Here is a 15,125-nt window from a genome sequence, read left to right as displayed (position 1 = left end):
TTTTGTTTGTTGATTAGGGAAGGAAGTACTACACAGTATCAGTCCCTTGTGTAGCCGATGGAGGGTTGGACTGGGGAAAATGACTCAATGATTCAACACCCTACCAGGGGAGGAACCCTCACAATGAGCTGAGGTAAACACTGTAATGTCAGGAGGCCGTCAAGGCTGTGAAACATGATTGATACAGTAGAATGGATAGATCTTCCTTAGATGACCGTTAGATCTCCTTTAGTTCTGTTAGATCTCCCTTAGATCTCCGTTAGATCTCTGTTAGATCTCCCTTAGATGTCCGTTAGAGCTCCCTTAGATCTCCGTTAGATCTCTGTTAGATCTCCGTTCGATCTCCGTTAGATCTCCGTTCGATCTCCCTTAGATCTCTGTTAGATCTCCGTTCAATCTCTGTTAGATCTCCCTTAGATCTCTGTTAGATCTCCATTCGATCTCTGTTAGATCTCTGTTAGATCTCCCTTAGATCTCAGTTAGATCTCCCCCAGATCTCCCTTAGATCTCCATTAGATCTCCCTTAGTTCCGTTAGAGCTCCCTTAGATCTCCAATATATCTCCCTTAGATCTCCCTTAAATCGGTTAGATCTCCCTTAGATCTCCCTTAGAACTCTGTTAGATCTCCCTTAGATCTCTGTTAGATCTCTGTTAGATCTCCCTTAGATCTCCATTAGATCCCCCTTAGTTCCGTTAGAGCTCCCTTAGATGTCCGTTAGAGCTCCCTTAGATCTCCTTTAGATCTCCCTTAGATCTCCCTTAAATCGGTTAGATCTCCCTTAGATCTCCCTTCGAACTCTGTTAGATCTCCCTGAGATCTCTGTTAGACCTCCCTTAGATCTCTGTTAGATCTCCCTTAGATCTCTGTTAGATCTCCCTTAGATCTCCCTTAGATCTCTGTTAGATCTCCCTTAGATCTCCCTTAAATCGGTTAGATCTCCCTTAGATCTCTGTTAGATCTCCCTTAGATCTCCCTTAAATCGGTTAGATCTCCCTTAGATCTCCCTTCGAACTCTGTTAGATCTCCCTGAGATCTCTGTTAGACCTCCCTTAGATCTCTGTTAGATCTCCCTGAGATCTCTGTTAGACCTCCCTTAGATCTCTGTTAGATCTCCCTTAGATCTCTGTTAGATCTCCCTTAGATCTCCCTTAGATCTCTGTTAGACCTCCCTTAGATCTCTGTTAGATCTCCCTTAGATCTCTGTTAGATCTCCCTTAGATCTCCCTTAGATCTCTGTTAGATCTCCCTTAGATCTCCCTTAGATCTCAGTTAGATCTCCCTTAGATCTCTGTTAGATCTCCGTTAGATCTGTGTTAGATCTCCCTTAGATGGGATGACTTAGGTGCTATTCTATGCTGTTGTATTTCTACTCTCCATCCCCAGAACCTCTGATTGCAGTTGAGGTGTTAGCCAATGCCATAGAGGTGGAGCATGCCTGAGCAGAGCGGTTAGATGTACATGTTTGTCCATGGTTCAGTATCAGGTGCGTGATATTAACTCAGTTAAAGTAGTTAGACTTTGTGAAGTAAAGACATTTCTCTCCCAACAGGAGAGAGTAAGCTACTGTACAGTAGTGTAGGCAAAGCCTGATAATGAGCCCGTAAGTCGATTCGGAGCATGGTTCATATGAGATCAAAGGAAGTCTAATCTGCTGGCTGGATTTATTAGAGAGATGCTCTGAGGTCAGGGGTTTTCAGCAGCGAGTAAGGACTCCTGGTTTCCTAGTCTGGTAGATCACAACAGGAGTTCATCCTATTAACTAACTCAGCAAAGTCCTTTTCATCATAGATCATTAACTGTTATTTTGTTAGTCTTGAATTTGCATTATAAAAGTAAATCAGTGTGTTTTCTCAAGCCTGAAATGTTAGTCAAATTGTATTGTATGGAATGTTCTCCACGCATGGTGGTGGCTGGATGAGTATTGAACTCTCTCCATGTCACAGTTCTTGGATACTGTCAGACGATAATGAATTTACACTTAACACCATCTCAACATTAGACAGAGAGAGTTGGCCTACATTATGTCAGCAGCACTTACCTCTCCAACCAGAGCTGGGAGAGGCTGTAATGAGGCTTGAAACACAGGGCTCAATGTCTGACATTCCTAAGCATGGATGGTGCTCTGGCAAGCTCTCTCTCACAGTGGGAGTTTCAGCCCATCCAGCTGTGTTATTCACCAAGTTCTCCAGTCAGAGAGGAAATTACAACAACTAGGCTTTTATTGATGGCCTTTTGAAACCATGGACTGTGACCTCATTATAGACCAGAGGAGATGACGGGAGAGAGACATATTTGGTAATGGCTGAGTAAATGGGTTTCACTTAACAGAACAGGCTCTTTATACTGTTAGGCCTGTTAGGCCTACACACTTCTCATTTAGGAGGTCGGGAGATAATGTGTTTTAAATTCTAGTTTTGCTCTTGTGTCTCGATGGTAAAGGGAGTTTAGTTTGTGGAAAATACATGAGTCTGTTTCCTTTTAGAGTGGTTGGCATGACCCAGTTTTTACATTCTCTTCCCTTAGTGGGCAAAATAACCATCTGTCGTCAGGGAGATCCATCGTCAGGGAGATTCGTCGTCATTGAGATCTGTTGTCAGGGAGATTATTCACATGAACTCTGGTTCATACTTACTTACAGAGTTGAAAGAAATAAGAATTTGTATGTTCCTTAAATAATTTGTTGTACAATAGAAACCAAACTAGATCTGAACACATATTAGGCTAAAACCAACTGGGAATTAATCATGGGAATTGTCAAATGATTGATGTACTCCAGTTTCTCAACTGTCAGGTCAGGCAGAAATATCTGTTGCTTTACAAATGCATGACCAGTCAGGTACCTCCACAGTAACAGTACTGATAGATGTATCTGATGTGTGTATGTGTGTGTATCCCTTGTTTCCTCTCTGACGTGTGTGTGTCCTGTCTCCTCACCACAGGGTGCCTTCACGTGGAACAGCATGTCAGGGCGGAGCGTTCGTCTGAAGCCTGTGCCCCTCCAGAGCCTCTCAGAGCTGGAGAGAGTCCGCCTGCAAGAAGTGGCCTTCAGCAGGTTGCTCCAGGAATACAACCTGGGCTGCCAGATCACCATCCCCAAAGGTACTCTACTATTCAGGCTTGGAGGCCATCTAACATCCACTCTCTCCTGATCTCTCCATTCAACGAACAAAACTACTTGGAAAACATTCTTGTCACAACAAGTCTGAATGTTACACAACAGATACTGACACCAAAACTGAATGTAATAAATCATCTCTAGTTTATTCTGTGTATTTTACATAGGATGTCCTGTGTATTTAGCGTTTGCATGGATAGCAATTTGTAAAACCCTGTTTTAACTGTGTATTTAATAACTTTTTCTATAGAAGATAGTCAATTATAGGTATGTAGCTGTAGGAGTTATTTATTTCAACTGTCTTGTCGTGGTGTGAGGTTGTCTATATTCACCTCATGGTCTGTTTCTGGTCAGCCAGGCTCTGTCTTGGATTACATTCCCTCGTGTGCTCCTGCCTTAACTATTTTAGGCTAACATGGGACAGGCACCCTATGCACTGCCATCAACAGTCACTCGCAATAACTACAGCATTAAAACTTTAGAAAACACTAGCATGAAAAGTAAACAGTCAACTGTAGGAAAAGCACATGAAATGTAATCTGAAATAGTAGCAGACATTTTTTTTAACCTTTATTTTACTAGGCAAGTCAGTTAAGAACAAATTCTTATTTTCAATGACAGCCTCGGAACAGTGGGTTAACTGCCTGTTCAGCGGCAGAACAATAGATTTTGTACCTTGTCAGCTCGGGGGTTTGAACTTGCAACCTTCCGGTTACTAGTCCAACGCTCTAACCGCTAGGCTACCCTGCCGCCCCATTAGAACCACCCTTTCTACGTATGGGTTGAGTTAGAAAAGACAAGACAGTATATCCGGCCATGTTTTTGTGTGGATTGTCACATGTGACTTTAACAGTGCTATTGAAAACTAGGATTAGGATTCATATTCCACATTTTGAAATATTATGATTTATGCTTGGGTTGTCTGTTTAAGGATATTTTTGAGTGATTGTGATGAGTGATGAAAACATTTGTGTATGGTAATGCAATATTGAGTCATGAAATGACATGTGACAAGTATGGTATAATGCAGTAGAATGTTATATTATTATTATTAATGTGGTAGAATGCAGTAGAATGTGGTAGAATGCAGTAGAATATGGTAGAATGCAGTAGAATGTGGTAGAATGCAGTAGAATGTGGTAGAATGCAGTAGAATGTGGTAGAATGCAGTAGAATGTGGTAGAATGTTATGAAGTGTTTTTTGTTTTTTTCTTAGATGGTCAAAAGCGTAAGAAGTCCCTCAGGAGGAAGTTGGATTCACTGGCCAAAGAGATGAGTAAAGACAAAGGTAGTTCCATTAATTAGTCACATGAGTTAGCTATGTTTATTTTGTGTCTCAAGTAGGGTTGCACAAAATGGGAAAAACATTTCATTGAGATTTTCTTTTGTTAACCAAATACTGCTTTTGCCATTTGACTTATATAGATATAGATCAAAACACTTTGGTGACCTATTGGAATCATAGAAATACAATGATGGAGAGCACCATCGTTCTTGTTTGGAACAATGTGTTGACTGCATTTGACCTAACAGAACAGCATGCAAACGTATATTGGATCTAACAGCAGAGGAAGCGTACTGCTTGAGTGACAGGGGACAGGGCTTGGTGTTTGTGGGAAGCAGCCGCTAGAGGAGAGAGACAACAAACGAGTAAACTATACAAACGGACATTACACCCTGCTGAGTGGCGTTTCAAAATATTGCATGGGATATGGATATTACACATGTGCAGCCCTAGACTCAAAATACATTCAGAACACAGGAGGTTGGTGGCACCTTAATTGGGGAGGACGGGCTCATGGTAATGGTGGGAGCGGGTTTGATGCCATTCCATTTGCTCCGTTCCAGCCATTATTATTCGCCCTTCTCCTCTCAGCAGCCTCCACTGCCTCGGAAAGTATATATAAAAGGTGAGATATTTCACTTCGCCATACCATACAATGACAATATTGGGGGAATCTCAAATTCTCTCCATCACTACAGCATATTTGAGAAAAGTGTCTTGCATGTAGTCAGTGATAATATTGATGTTGATCTTTCAGTGTAGATAAACATGGCTCTTTTTAGTTGGAGGCTGTGGGACAGACACTGAGTCCTCTAGACCTTTGTTCATGTCCAGCTGCGTTCCGTTATCTCACACACTGGCCGGGCCATCCGTTGACTCTTTGATCCATTTCACTGGAGCTATGTGGAGCTCACTAAAGCAAGCATTCTCAGCTGTTTCAACCCACCGAGCTCTGAGAGGAAAATATACAGTAGGAGCCTGGGCTGCTTCAACAACTGCACCACAGGAGGTTGGGTGGCACCTTAATTGGGGAGGACGGGCTCAATCAGTGGAATGGTATCAAATACATCAAACACATGGTTTCCATGGTTTCCAGGTGTTTGATGCCGTTCCATTTGCTCCGTTCCAGCCATTATTATGAGCCGTCCTCCCCTCAGCAGCCTCCACTGAACAGCACTGCCAACTGCTGCCCAGCCTCCTGCTACAATGTTCACAGGAATGTGAGTTCTCTCTGTCGCCTGGGTGGTCAAGGAAAGAAGAAAAAACAATATTGAGAGTTGGCTTGGTCATCCTAGCTTAACCTCTGTTCATCTCAGCCTAACCTCTGGTCATCTCAGCTTAACCTCGGTCATCCTAGCTTAACTTCTGTTCATCTCAGCCTAACCTCGGTCATCCCAGCCTAACCTCTGTTCATCTCAGCCTAACCTCGGTCATCCCAGCCTAACCTCTGTTCATCTCAGCCTAACCTCGGTCATCCCAGCCTAACCTCGGTCATCCTAGCTTAACCTCTGGTCATCTCAGCCTAACCTCTGGTCATCTCAGCTTACCCTCGGTCATCCTAGCTTAACTTCTGTTCATCTCAGCCTAACCTCGGTCATCCTAGCTTAACTTCTGTTCATCTCAGCCTAACCTCGGTCATCCTAGCTTAACCTCTGTTCATCTCAGCCTAACCTCGGTCATCCCAGCCTAACCTCGGTCATCCCAGCCTAACCTCGGTCATCCCAGCCTAACCTCGGTCATCCCAGCCTAACCTCTGTTCATCTCAGCCTAACCTCGGTCATCCCAGCCTAACCTCGGTCATCCTAACTTAACTTCTGTTCATCTCAGCCTAACCTCGGTCATCCTAGCTTAACTTCTGTTCATCTCAGCCTAACCTCGGTCATCCTAGCTTAACCTCTGTTCATCTCAGCCTAACCTCGGTCATCCCAGCCTAACCTTGGTCATCCTAGCTTAACTTCTGTTCATCTCAGCCTAACCTCGGTCATCCCAGCCTAACCTTGGTCATCCTAGCTTAACCTCTGTTCATCTCAGCTTAACCTCGGTCATCCCAGCCTAACCTTGGTCATCCTAGCTTAACCTCTGTTCATCTCAGCCTAACCTCGGTCATCCCAGCCTAACCTCGGTCATCCCAGCCTAACCTCGGTCATCCCAGCCTAACCTCTGTCATCTCAGCCTAACCTCGGTCATCCCAGCCTAACCTCGGTCATCCCAGCTTAACCTCTGTTCATCTCAGCCTAACCTCGGTCATCCCAGCCTAACCTCGGTCATCCTAGCTTAACTTCTGTTCATCTCAGCCTAACCTCGGTCATCCTAGCTTAACTTCTGTTCATCTCAGCCTAACCTCGGTCATCCCAGCCTAACCTCGGTCATCCCAGCTTAACCTCTGTTCATCTCAGCCTAACCTCGGTCATCCCAGCCTAACCTCGGTCATCCTAGCTTAACTTCTGTTCATCTCAGCCTAACCTCGGTCATCCTAGCTTAACTTCTGTTCATCTCAGCCTAACCTCGGTCATCCCAGCTTAACCTCTGTTCATCTCAGCCTAACCTCGGTCATCCCAGCCTAACCTTGGTCATCCTAGCTTAACTTCTGTTCATCTCAGCCTAACCTCGGTCATCCCAGCCTAACCTCGGTCATCCCAGCTTAACCTCTGTTCATCTCAGCCTAACCTCGGTCATCCCAGCCTAACCTCGGTCATCCCAGCTTAACCTCTGTTCATCTCAGCCTAACCTCGGTCATCCTAGCTTAACCTCTGGTCATCTCAGCCTAACCTCGGCCATCCTAGCTTAACCTCTGGTCATCTCAGCCTAACCTCTGGTCATCTCAGCTTAACCTCTGTTCATCTCAGCCTAACCTCGGTCATCCTAGCTTAACCTCTGGTCATCTCAGCCTAACCTCGGTCATCCCAGCCTAACCTCTGGTCATCTCAGCCTAACCTCGGTCATCTCAGCCTAACCTCTGGTCATCTCAGCCTAACCTCGGTCATCCCAGCCTAACCTCTGTTCATCTCAGCCTAACCTCGGTCATCCCAGCTTAACCTCTGTTCATCTCAGCCTAACCTCGGTCATTCCAGCCTAACCTCAGACATGGACAACCCTAGCCCACCCTCCTCTCTTTTAAATTTCTCTCCCTGTGTTTAAAGAGACACATCCCAAAGTATGCGTCCCCTGATTGGGGATAGTGTATACATGGTACGGATACTGTTTAGGCTAAACACTGCATTTCCCCAAGGATCTTTAGATATGTTTTTATATAGATAAGAGTTTTCAATTAGAGTACAGAGTATAATAATGTCATTATTATTATTTTTTAAATAAGGAAGCATAGTTTATAGCCATCCAGGCTTCACTGCACAGTTACTTCATACTTCGAAGCAAGTCTTGGGATTTACCATTACATTTAGTTGAATGCTGAATTTATGAATATTAACTCCGGGTCCTCCCCTTTCCCCTCCTTATCCGTCCCTCGCATCATAGAGGCAACGCCCCAGGCCTTCGGCATACTTCTGTCGCAGGTGATCTCTAACGATCGCACCCACAAGCAGCGTCAGGAGCCCCAGCGCGAGGAGCACCGTGACCCCAGTGACCTGGTGTCCTCCCTGCTACACCTCACCTCACGGAAGAGCACCAAAGACAAGGAGCTGTCCAGCAGCAACTCGTCTCTCAGCTCCACCTCTGAGACGGCCACTGAGTCACCGTCACCCAGCACACCCGAAGCAGCAACACACACCCGCAGAAGGGTAGGTTTTTACCTGTGGGGGCTGTTCTAACAAACCTATGGTATGAGTCTGAATGTATTCTGTTATATCCAAAGCAACTTGTTCATATCATTTTATTTGATATTTTCTTAACTGACTTGCCTAGTTAAATATAAACTCTTGTTTTCAATGACGGCCTAGGGACAGTGGGTTAGGGGGTTCAGGGGCAGAACGACAGATTTGTACCTTGTCAGCTCGGGGATTTGAACTTCTGGTTACTAGTCCAAAGCTCTAACCACTAGGCAACCCTGCCGCCCCATATAACTTGATGGGCAGAGGTAGAAATACCATTGGCCGGGCTCCCACTTCACTTCAATGTATGCCATCCACTTACAGTACGTTTGGAAAGTATTCAGACCCCTTCCCCTTTTTCCACATTTTGTTATGTTACAGCCTTTTTCTAAAATTGATTAAATAAAACATTTTCTTCATCAATCTACACACAATACCCCATAATGACAAAGCAAAAACAGTATTTTAAGAAATCTATTTACATAATTATTCAGACTCAATGGTATCAAACTCGAAATTGAGCTCAGGTGCATCCTGCTTCCATTGATCATCCTTGAGATGTTTCTACAACTTGATTGGAGTCCACCTGTGGTAAATTCAACTGATTGGACATGATTTGGAAAGGCACACCTGTCTATATAAGGTCCCACAGTTGACAATGCATGTCAGAGCAAAAACCAAGCCACGAGGTCGAAGGAATTGTCCGTAGACCTACAAGACAGAATTGTGTCGAGGCACAGATCAGGGGAAGGGTACCAAGACATTTCTGCAGCATTAAAGGTCCCCAAGAACACAGTGGCCTCCATCATTCTTCTCTGGAAGAAATTTGGAACCACCAAGACTCTTCCTTAAGCTGGCCGCCCGGCTAAACTGAACAATCGGGGGAGAAGGGCCTTGGTCAGGGAGGTGACCAAGAACCCGATGGTCACTCTGACAGAGCTCCAGAGTTCCTCTGTGGAGATGGGAGAACCTTCCAGAAGAACAACCATCTTTGCAGCACTCCACCAATCAGGCCTTGATGAAAACCTGCTCCAGAGCTCTCAGGACCTCAGACTGGGGTGAAGGTTCACCTTCCAACAGGACAATGTCCCTAAGCACACAGCCAAGACAATGCAGGAGTGGCTTCGGGACAAGTCTCTGAATGTCCTTGAGTGGCCCAGACTGAGCCCGGACTTAAACCCGATCGAACATCCCTGGAGAGACCTGAAAATAGCTGTGTCCCCATCCAACCAGACAGAGCTTGAGAGGATCTGCAGAGAAGAATGGGATTAACTCCCCAAATACAGGTGTTCCAAGCTTGTAGCGTCATCCCCAAGAAGACTCGAGGCTGTAATCGCTGCCAAAGGTGCTTCAACAAAGTACTGAGTAAAAGGTCTGAATATTTATGTAAATGTTTTTGCGCCTCCCTACCACTGAGGAAGTACAGTTCCCGCTCAGCCCAGTCAAAACTGTTCGCTGCTCTGGCCCCCCAATGGTGGAACAAACTCCCTCACGACGCCAGGACAGCGGAGTCAATCACCACCTTCCGGAGACACCTGAAACCCCACCTCTTTAAGGAATACCTAGGATAGGATAAAGTAATCCTTCTCACCCCCCTTAAAAGATTTAGATGCACTATTGTAAAGTGGCTGTTCCACTGGATGTCATAAGGTGAATGCACCAATTTGTAAGTCACTCTGGATAAGAGCGTCTGCTAAATGACTTAAATGTAAATGTAAATGTTTATAGATCGAATACATTTTAGAATAAGGCTGTAACGTATCAAAATGTGGAAAAAGTGAAGGGGTCTGAACACTTTCCGAGTACACTGTATATAATCCATCATTCCATGCCATGCGCTCGTCGCCATATGCTATCCATCACCTCTCCATATGGCTGTACTGTACCGTACTCACTCAAGTATGTGTATCTGGCAGGGAGGAGTGTCTGTGGATTGCATCACTGACCTGGATGACAATCAGTCTCGCCTGCTGGAAGCCCTGCAGCTGTCCCTACCAGCCGAGACACCCAGCAACAGGAAGAAGCAGAGGGACAAGAAGCTTAGCCTCAACCCCATCTATAGACAGGTTCCCAGGGTGGTGGAGATGTGCTGCCTGCATCTGGAGAAATATGGTACACACAAAGGAATTGCCGTCAATCTTTAGAAAGTGCTACGCATATTGGGCCCGAATCACAGTTGTAGTGAGCGCAGACGACACAGACGTTCATGTAAATCGTTCACTGAAGTCAATGGAGGATATGACTTGCAGAGGATTGTTAAACGCGACTGGAGTTTATGTACACATTTTCCCTGTTGGTGTCACATCAAATTTGCCCTTTATTTCTCCATGTAATTTAGGTCTACAGACAGTTGGCATCTTCCGTGTAGGGAGCTCAAAGAAGAGAGTGCGGCAGGTGAGGTTTCTCTGGAAAATGCTGATGAACACATCGATTAGGTGCTCATCAAAACACACTGTGAAATTCCTAGTGTGTTTCTAGTGTTAAACTGTGGAGGGAGGGATGTTGTCTCCAGTCCAGTATGTTTCTAGTGTTAAACTGTGGAGGGAGGGATGTTGTCTCCAGTCCAGTATGTTTCTAGTGTTAAACTGTGGAGGGAGGGATGTTGTCTCCAGTCCAGTATGTTTCTAGTGTTAAACTGTGGAGGGTGGGATGTTGTCTCCAGTCCAGTATGTTTCTAGTGTTAAACTGTGGAGGGAGGGATGTTGTCTCCAATATGTTTCTAGTGTTAAACTGTGGAGGGATGGATGTTGTCTCCAGTATGTTTCTAGTGTTAAACTGTGGAGGGAGGGATGTTGTCTCCAGTATGTTTCTAGTGTTAAACTGTGGAGGGAGGGATGTTGTCTCCAGTATGTTTCTAGTGTTAAACTGTGGAGGGAGGGATGTTGTCTCCAGTATGTTTCTAGTGTTAAACTGTGGAGGGAGGGATGTTGTCTCCAGTCCAGTATGTTTCTAGTGTTAAACTGTGGAGGGTGGGATGTTGTCTCTAGTCCAGTATGTTTCTAGTGTTAAACTGTGGAGGGAGGGATGTTGTCTCCAGTCCAGTATGTTTCTAGTGTTAAACTGTGGAGGGTGGGATGTTGTCTCCAGTCCAGTATGTTTCTAGTGTTAAACTGTGGAGGGAGGGATGTTGTCTCCAGTCCAGTATGTTTCTAGTGTTAAACTGTGGAGGGAGGGATGTTGTCTCCAGTCCAGTATGTTTCTAGTGTTAAACTGTGGAGGGAGGGATGTTGTCTCCAGTCCAGTATGTTTCTAGTGTTAAACTGTGGAGGGAGGGATGTTGTCTCCAGTATGTTTCTAGTGTTAAACTGTGGAGGGAGGGATGTTGTCTCCAGTATGTTTCTAGTGTTAAACTGTGGAGGGAGGGATGTTGTCTCCAGTATGTTTCTAGTGTTAAACTGTGGAGGGAGGGATGTTGTCTCCTGTCCAGTATGTTTCTAGTGTTAAACTGTGGAGGGAGGGATGTTGTCTCCAATATGTTTCTAGTGTTAAACTGTGGAGGGAGGGATGTTGTCTCCAGTCCAGTATGTTTCTAGTGTTAAACTGTGGAGGGAGGGATGTTGTCTCCACTATGTTTCTAGTGTTAAACTGTGGAGGGAGGGATGTTGTCTCCAGTATGTTTCTAGTGTTAAACTGTGGAGGGTGGGATGTTGTCTCCAGTCCAGTATGTTTCTAGTGTTAAACTGTGGAGGGAGGGATGTTGTCTCCAATATGTTTCTAGTGTTAAACTGTGGAGGGATGGATGTTGTCTCCAGTATGTTTCTAGTGTTAAACTGTGGAGGGAGGGATGTTGTCTCCAGTCCAGTATGTTTCTAGTGTTAAACTGTGGAGGGAGGGATGTTGTCTCCAGTCCAGTATGTTTCTAGTGTTAAACTGTGGAGGGAGGGATGTTGTCTCCAATATGTTTCTAGTGTTAAACTGTGGAGGGATGGATGTTGTCTCCAGTATGTTTCTAGTGTTAAACTGTGGAGGGAGGGATGTTGTCTCCAGTATGTTTCTAGTGTTAAACTGTGGAGGGAGGGATGTTGTCTCCAGTATGTTTCTAGTGTTAAACTGTGGAGTGTTAAACTGTGGAGGGAGGGATGTTGTCTCCAGTATGTTTCTAGTGTTAAACTGTGGAGGGAGGGATGTTGTCTCCAGTCCAGTATGTTTCTAGTGTTAAACTGTGGAGGGTGGGATGTTGTCTCTAGTCCAGTATGTTTCTAGTGTTAAACTGTGGAGGGAGGGATGTTGTCTCCAGTCCAGTATGTTTCTAGTGTTAAACTGTGGAGGGTGGGATGTTGTCTCCAGTCCAGTATGTTTCTAGTGTTAAACTGTGGAGGGAGGGATGTTGTCTCCAGTCCAGTATGTTTCTAGTGTTAAACTGTGGAGGGAGGGATGTTGTCTCCAGTCCAGTATGTTTCTAGTGTTAAACTGTGGAGGGAGGGATGTTGTCTCCAGTCCAGTATGTTTCTAGTGTTAAACTGTGGAGGGAGGGATGTTGTCTCCAGTATGTTTCTAGTGTTAAACTGTGGAGGGAGGGATGTTGTCTCCAGTATGTTTCTAGTGTTAAACTGTGGAGGGAGGGATGTTGTCTCCAGTATGTTTCTAGTGTTAAACTGTGGAGGGAGGGATGTTGTCTCCTGTCCAGTATGTTTCTAGTGTTAAACTGTGGAGGGAGGGATGTTGTCTCCAATATGTTTCTAGTGTTAAACTGTGGAGGGAGGGATGTTGTCTCCAGTCCAGTATGTTTCTAGTGTTAAACTGTGGAGGGATGGATGTTGTCTCCAGTATGTTTCTAGTGTTAAACTGTGGAGGGAGGGATGTTGTCTCCAGTATGTTTCTAGTGTTAAACTGTGGAGGGAGGGATGTTGTCTCCAGTATGTTTCTAGTGTTAAACTGTGGAGGGAGGGATGTTGTCTCCAGTATGTTTCTAGTGTTAAACTGTGGAGGGAGGGATGTTGTCTCCAGTCCAGTATGTTTCTAGTGTTAAACTGTGGAGGGTGGGATGTTGTCTCTAGTCCAGTATGTTTCTAGTGTTAAACTGTGGAGGGAGGGATGTTGTCTCCAGTCCAGTATGTTTCTAGTGTTAAACTGTGGAGGGTGGGATGTTGTCTCCAGTCCAGTATGTTTCTAGTGTTAAACTGTGGAGGGAGGGATGTTGTCTCCAGTCCAGTATGTTTCTAGTGTTAAACTGTGGAGGGAGGGATGTTGTCTCCAGTATGTTTCTAGTGTTAAACTGTGGAGGGAGGGATGTTGTCTCCAGTATGTTTCTAGTGTTAAACTGTGGAGGGAGGGATGTTGTCTCCAGTATGTTTCTAGTGTTAAACTGTGGAGGGAGGGATGTTGTCTCCTGTCCAGTATGTTTCTAGTGTTAAACTGTGGAGGGAGGGATGTTGTCTCCAATATGTTTCTAGTGTTAAACTGTGGAGGGAGGGATGTTGTCTCCAGTCCAGTATGTTTCTAGTGTTAAACTGTGGAGGGAGGGATGTTGTCTCCACTATGTTTCTAGTGTTAAACTGTGGAGGGAGGGATGTTGTCTCCAGTATGTTTCTAGTGTTAAACTGTGGAGGGAGGGATGTTGTCTCCAGTATGTTTCTAGTTTTAAACTGTGGAGGGAGGGATGTTGTCTCCAGTCCAGTATGTTTCTAGTGTTAAACTGTGGAGGGTGGGATGTTGTCTCCAGTCCAGTATGTTTCTAGTGTTAAAATGTGGAGGGATGGCTGTTGTCTCAAGTATGATTCTAGTGTTAAAATGTGGAGGGATGGCTGTTGTCTCAAGTATGATTATAGTGTTAAAATGTGGAGGGAGGGATGTTGTCTCCAATAAGTTTCTAGTGTTAAACTGTGGAATGTAGGTTGCTGTCTCAAGTACGATTCTAGTGTTAAAATGTGGAGGGAGGGCTGTTGTCTCCAATAAGTTTCTAGTGTTAAACTGTGGAATGTGGGATGTTGGTATGCTGTTTCCAGCTCAGAGAGCAGTGTGACCTGGGAATGGAGGTCCAGCTGGACGAGGCTAACAGTGTCCATGATGTGGCCGCGCTGCTTAAGGAGTTCCTGAGGGATATGCCTGAACCCCTGCTGACCAGAGAGCTCTACACCGCATTCCTCAACACCATGTGTGAGGAACACAGACACACGGGCTTGGCCACACACACACACACACACACACACACACACACACACACACACACACACACACACACACACACACACACACACACACACACACACACACACACACACACACACACACACACACACACACACAAACACATTACTAAACCCATACTTTACGCTCACATCTAAACTTCATACCACAATATGACACACAATCTCACCACCACACTTCACACAGCCTTCATCACTACCATGAACAGCCCACATTTACCCCATACCCCACATTCATGTACACTTCATACACTATATAACTCAATTGCTTCACCACAATCTAACCACAACACTACTCATAGCCTTAATCAACCCAATGTGTGAAGGGTTTAGTTACGCCTACAGTGCCATGCAAAATTATTCATCCCCCTTGGCGTTTTTCCTATTTAGTTGCATTACAACCTGGGATTTTTATTTGGATTTCATGTAATGTACATTCACAAAATAGTCCAAATAGGTGGAGTAAAATGAAAAAAAATAACTTGTTTACAAAAATTGTGGTTTGTGCATATGTAGTCACCCCCTTTGCTATGAAGCCCCTAAATAGGATCTGGTGCAACCAATTACCTTCAGACGTCACATAATTGGTTAAATAAGGTCCACCTGTGTGCAATCTAAGTGTCACATGATCTCAGTATATATACACCTGTTCTGAAAGGCCTCAGAGTCTGCAACACCACTAAGAAAGGGGCACCACCAAGCAAGCGGACTATGAAGACCAAGGAGCTCTCCAAACAGGTCAGGGACAACGTTGTGGAGAAGTACAGATCAAGGTTGTTGTTTTTTTAAATATCTGAAACTTGAACATCCC

At 44.9% G+C, this 15,125-nt stretch overlaps 1 protein-coding gene across 4 annotated transcripts in view; it reads left to right on the top strand.

Annotated features, from left to right (window-relative positions):
* LOC118366578 (rho GTPase-activating protein 6-like) overlaps positions 1-15,125 on the top strand; it is a 72,935-nt gene that overhangs the window by 44,951 nt on the left and 12,859 nt on the right. For 3 of the 4 annotated variants that reach the window (XM_052492928.1, XM_052492929.1, XM_052492931.1), the window contains exons 2-7: positions 2,941-3,100; positions 4,333-4,404; positions 7,876-8,138; positions 10,085-10,280; positions 10,507-10,562; positions 14,114-14,264. In XM_052492928.1, the coding sequence (XP_052348888.1) occupies positions 2,941-3,100; positions 4,333-4,404; positions 7,876-8,138; positions 10,085-10,280; positions 10,507-10,562; positions 14,114-14,264 (898 nt within the window). Of the gene's footprint in view, positions 1-1,374; positions 1,485-2,940; positions 3,101-4,332; positions 4,405-7,875; positions 8,139-10,084; positions 10,281-10,506; positions 10,563-14,113; positions 14,265-15,125 lie in introns of those variants that run through there. The other variant, XM_052492930.1, reaches the window with a different exon arrangement.

Source organism: Oncorhynchus keta, chromosome 34 (assembly GCF_023373465.1).
Source record: "Oncorhynchus keta strain PuntledgeMale-10-30-2019 chromosome 34, Oket_V2, whole genome shotgun sequence".
NCBI classification, from domain to species: Eukaryota; Metazoa; Chordata; class Actinopteri; order Salmoniformes; family Salmonidae; genus Oncorhynchus; species Oncorhynchus keta.
Note: the sequence above shows the minus strand (reverse complement) of the source record. Positions and strands in the feature narration are given on the sequence as shown.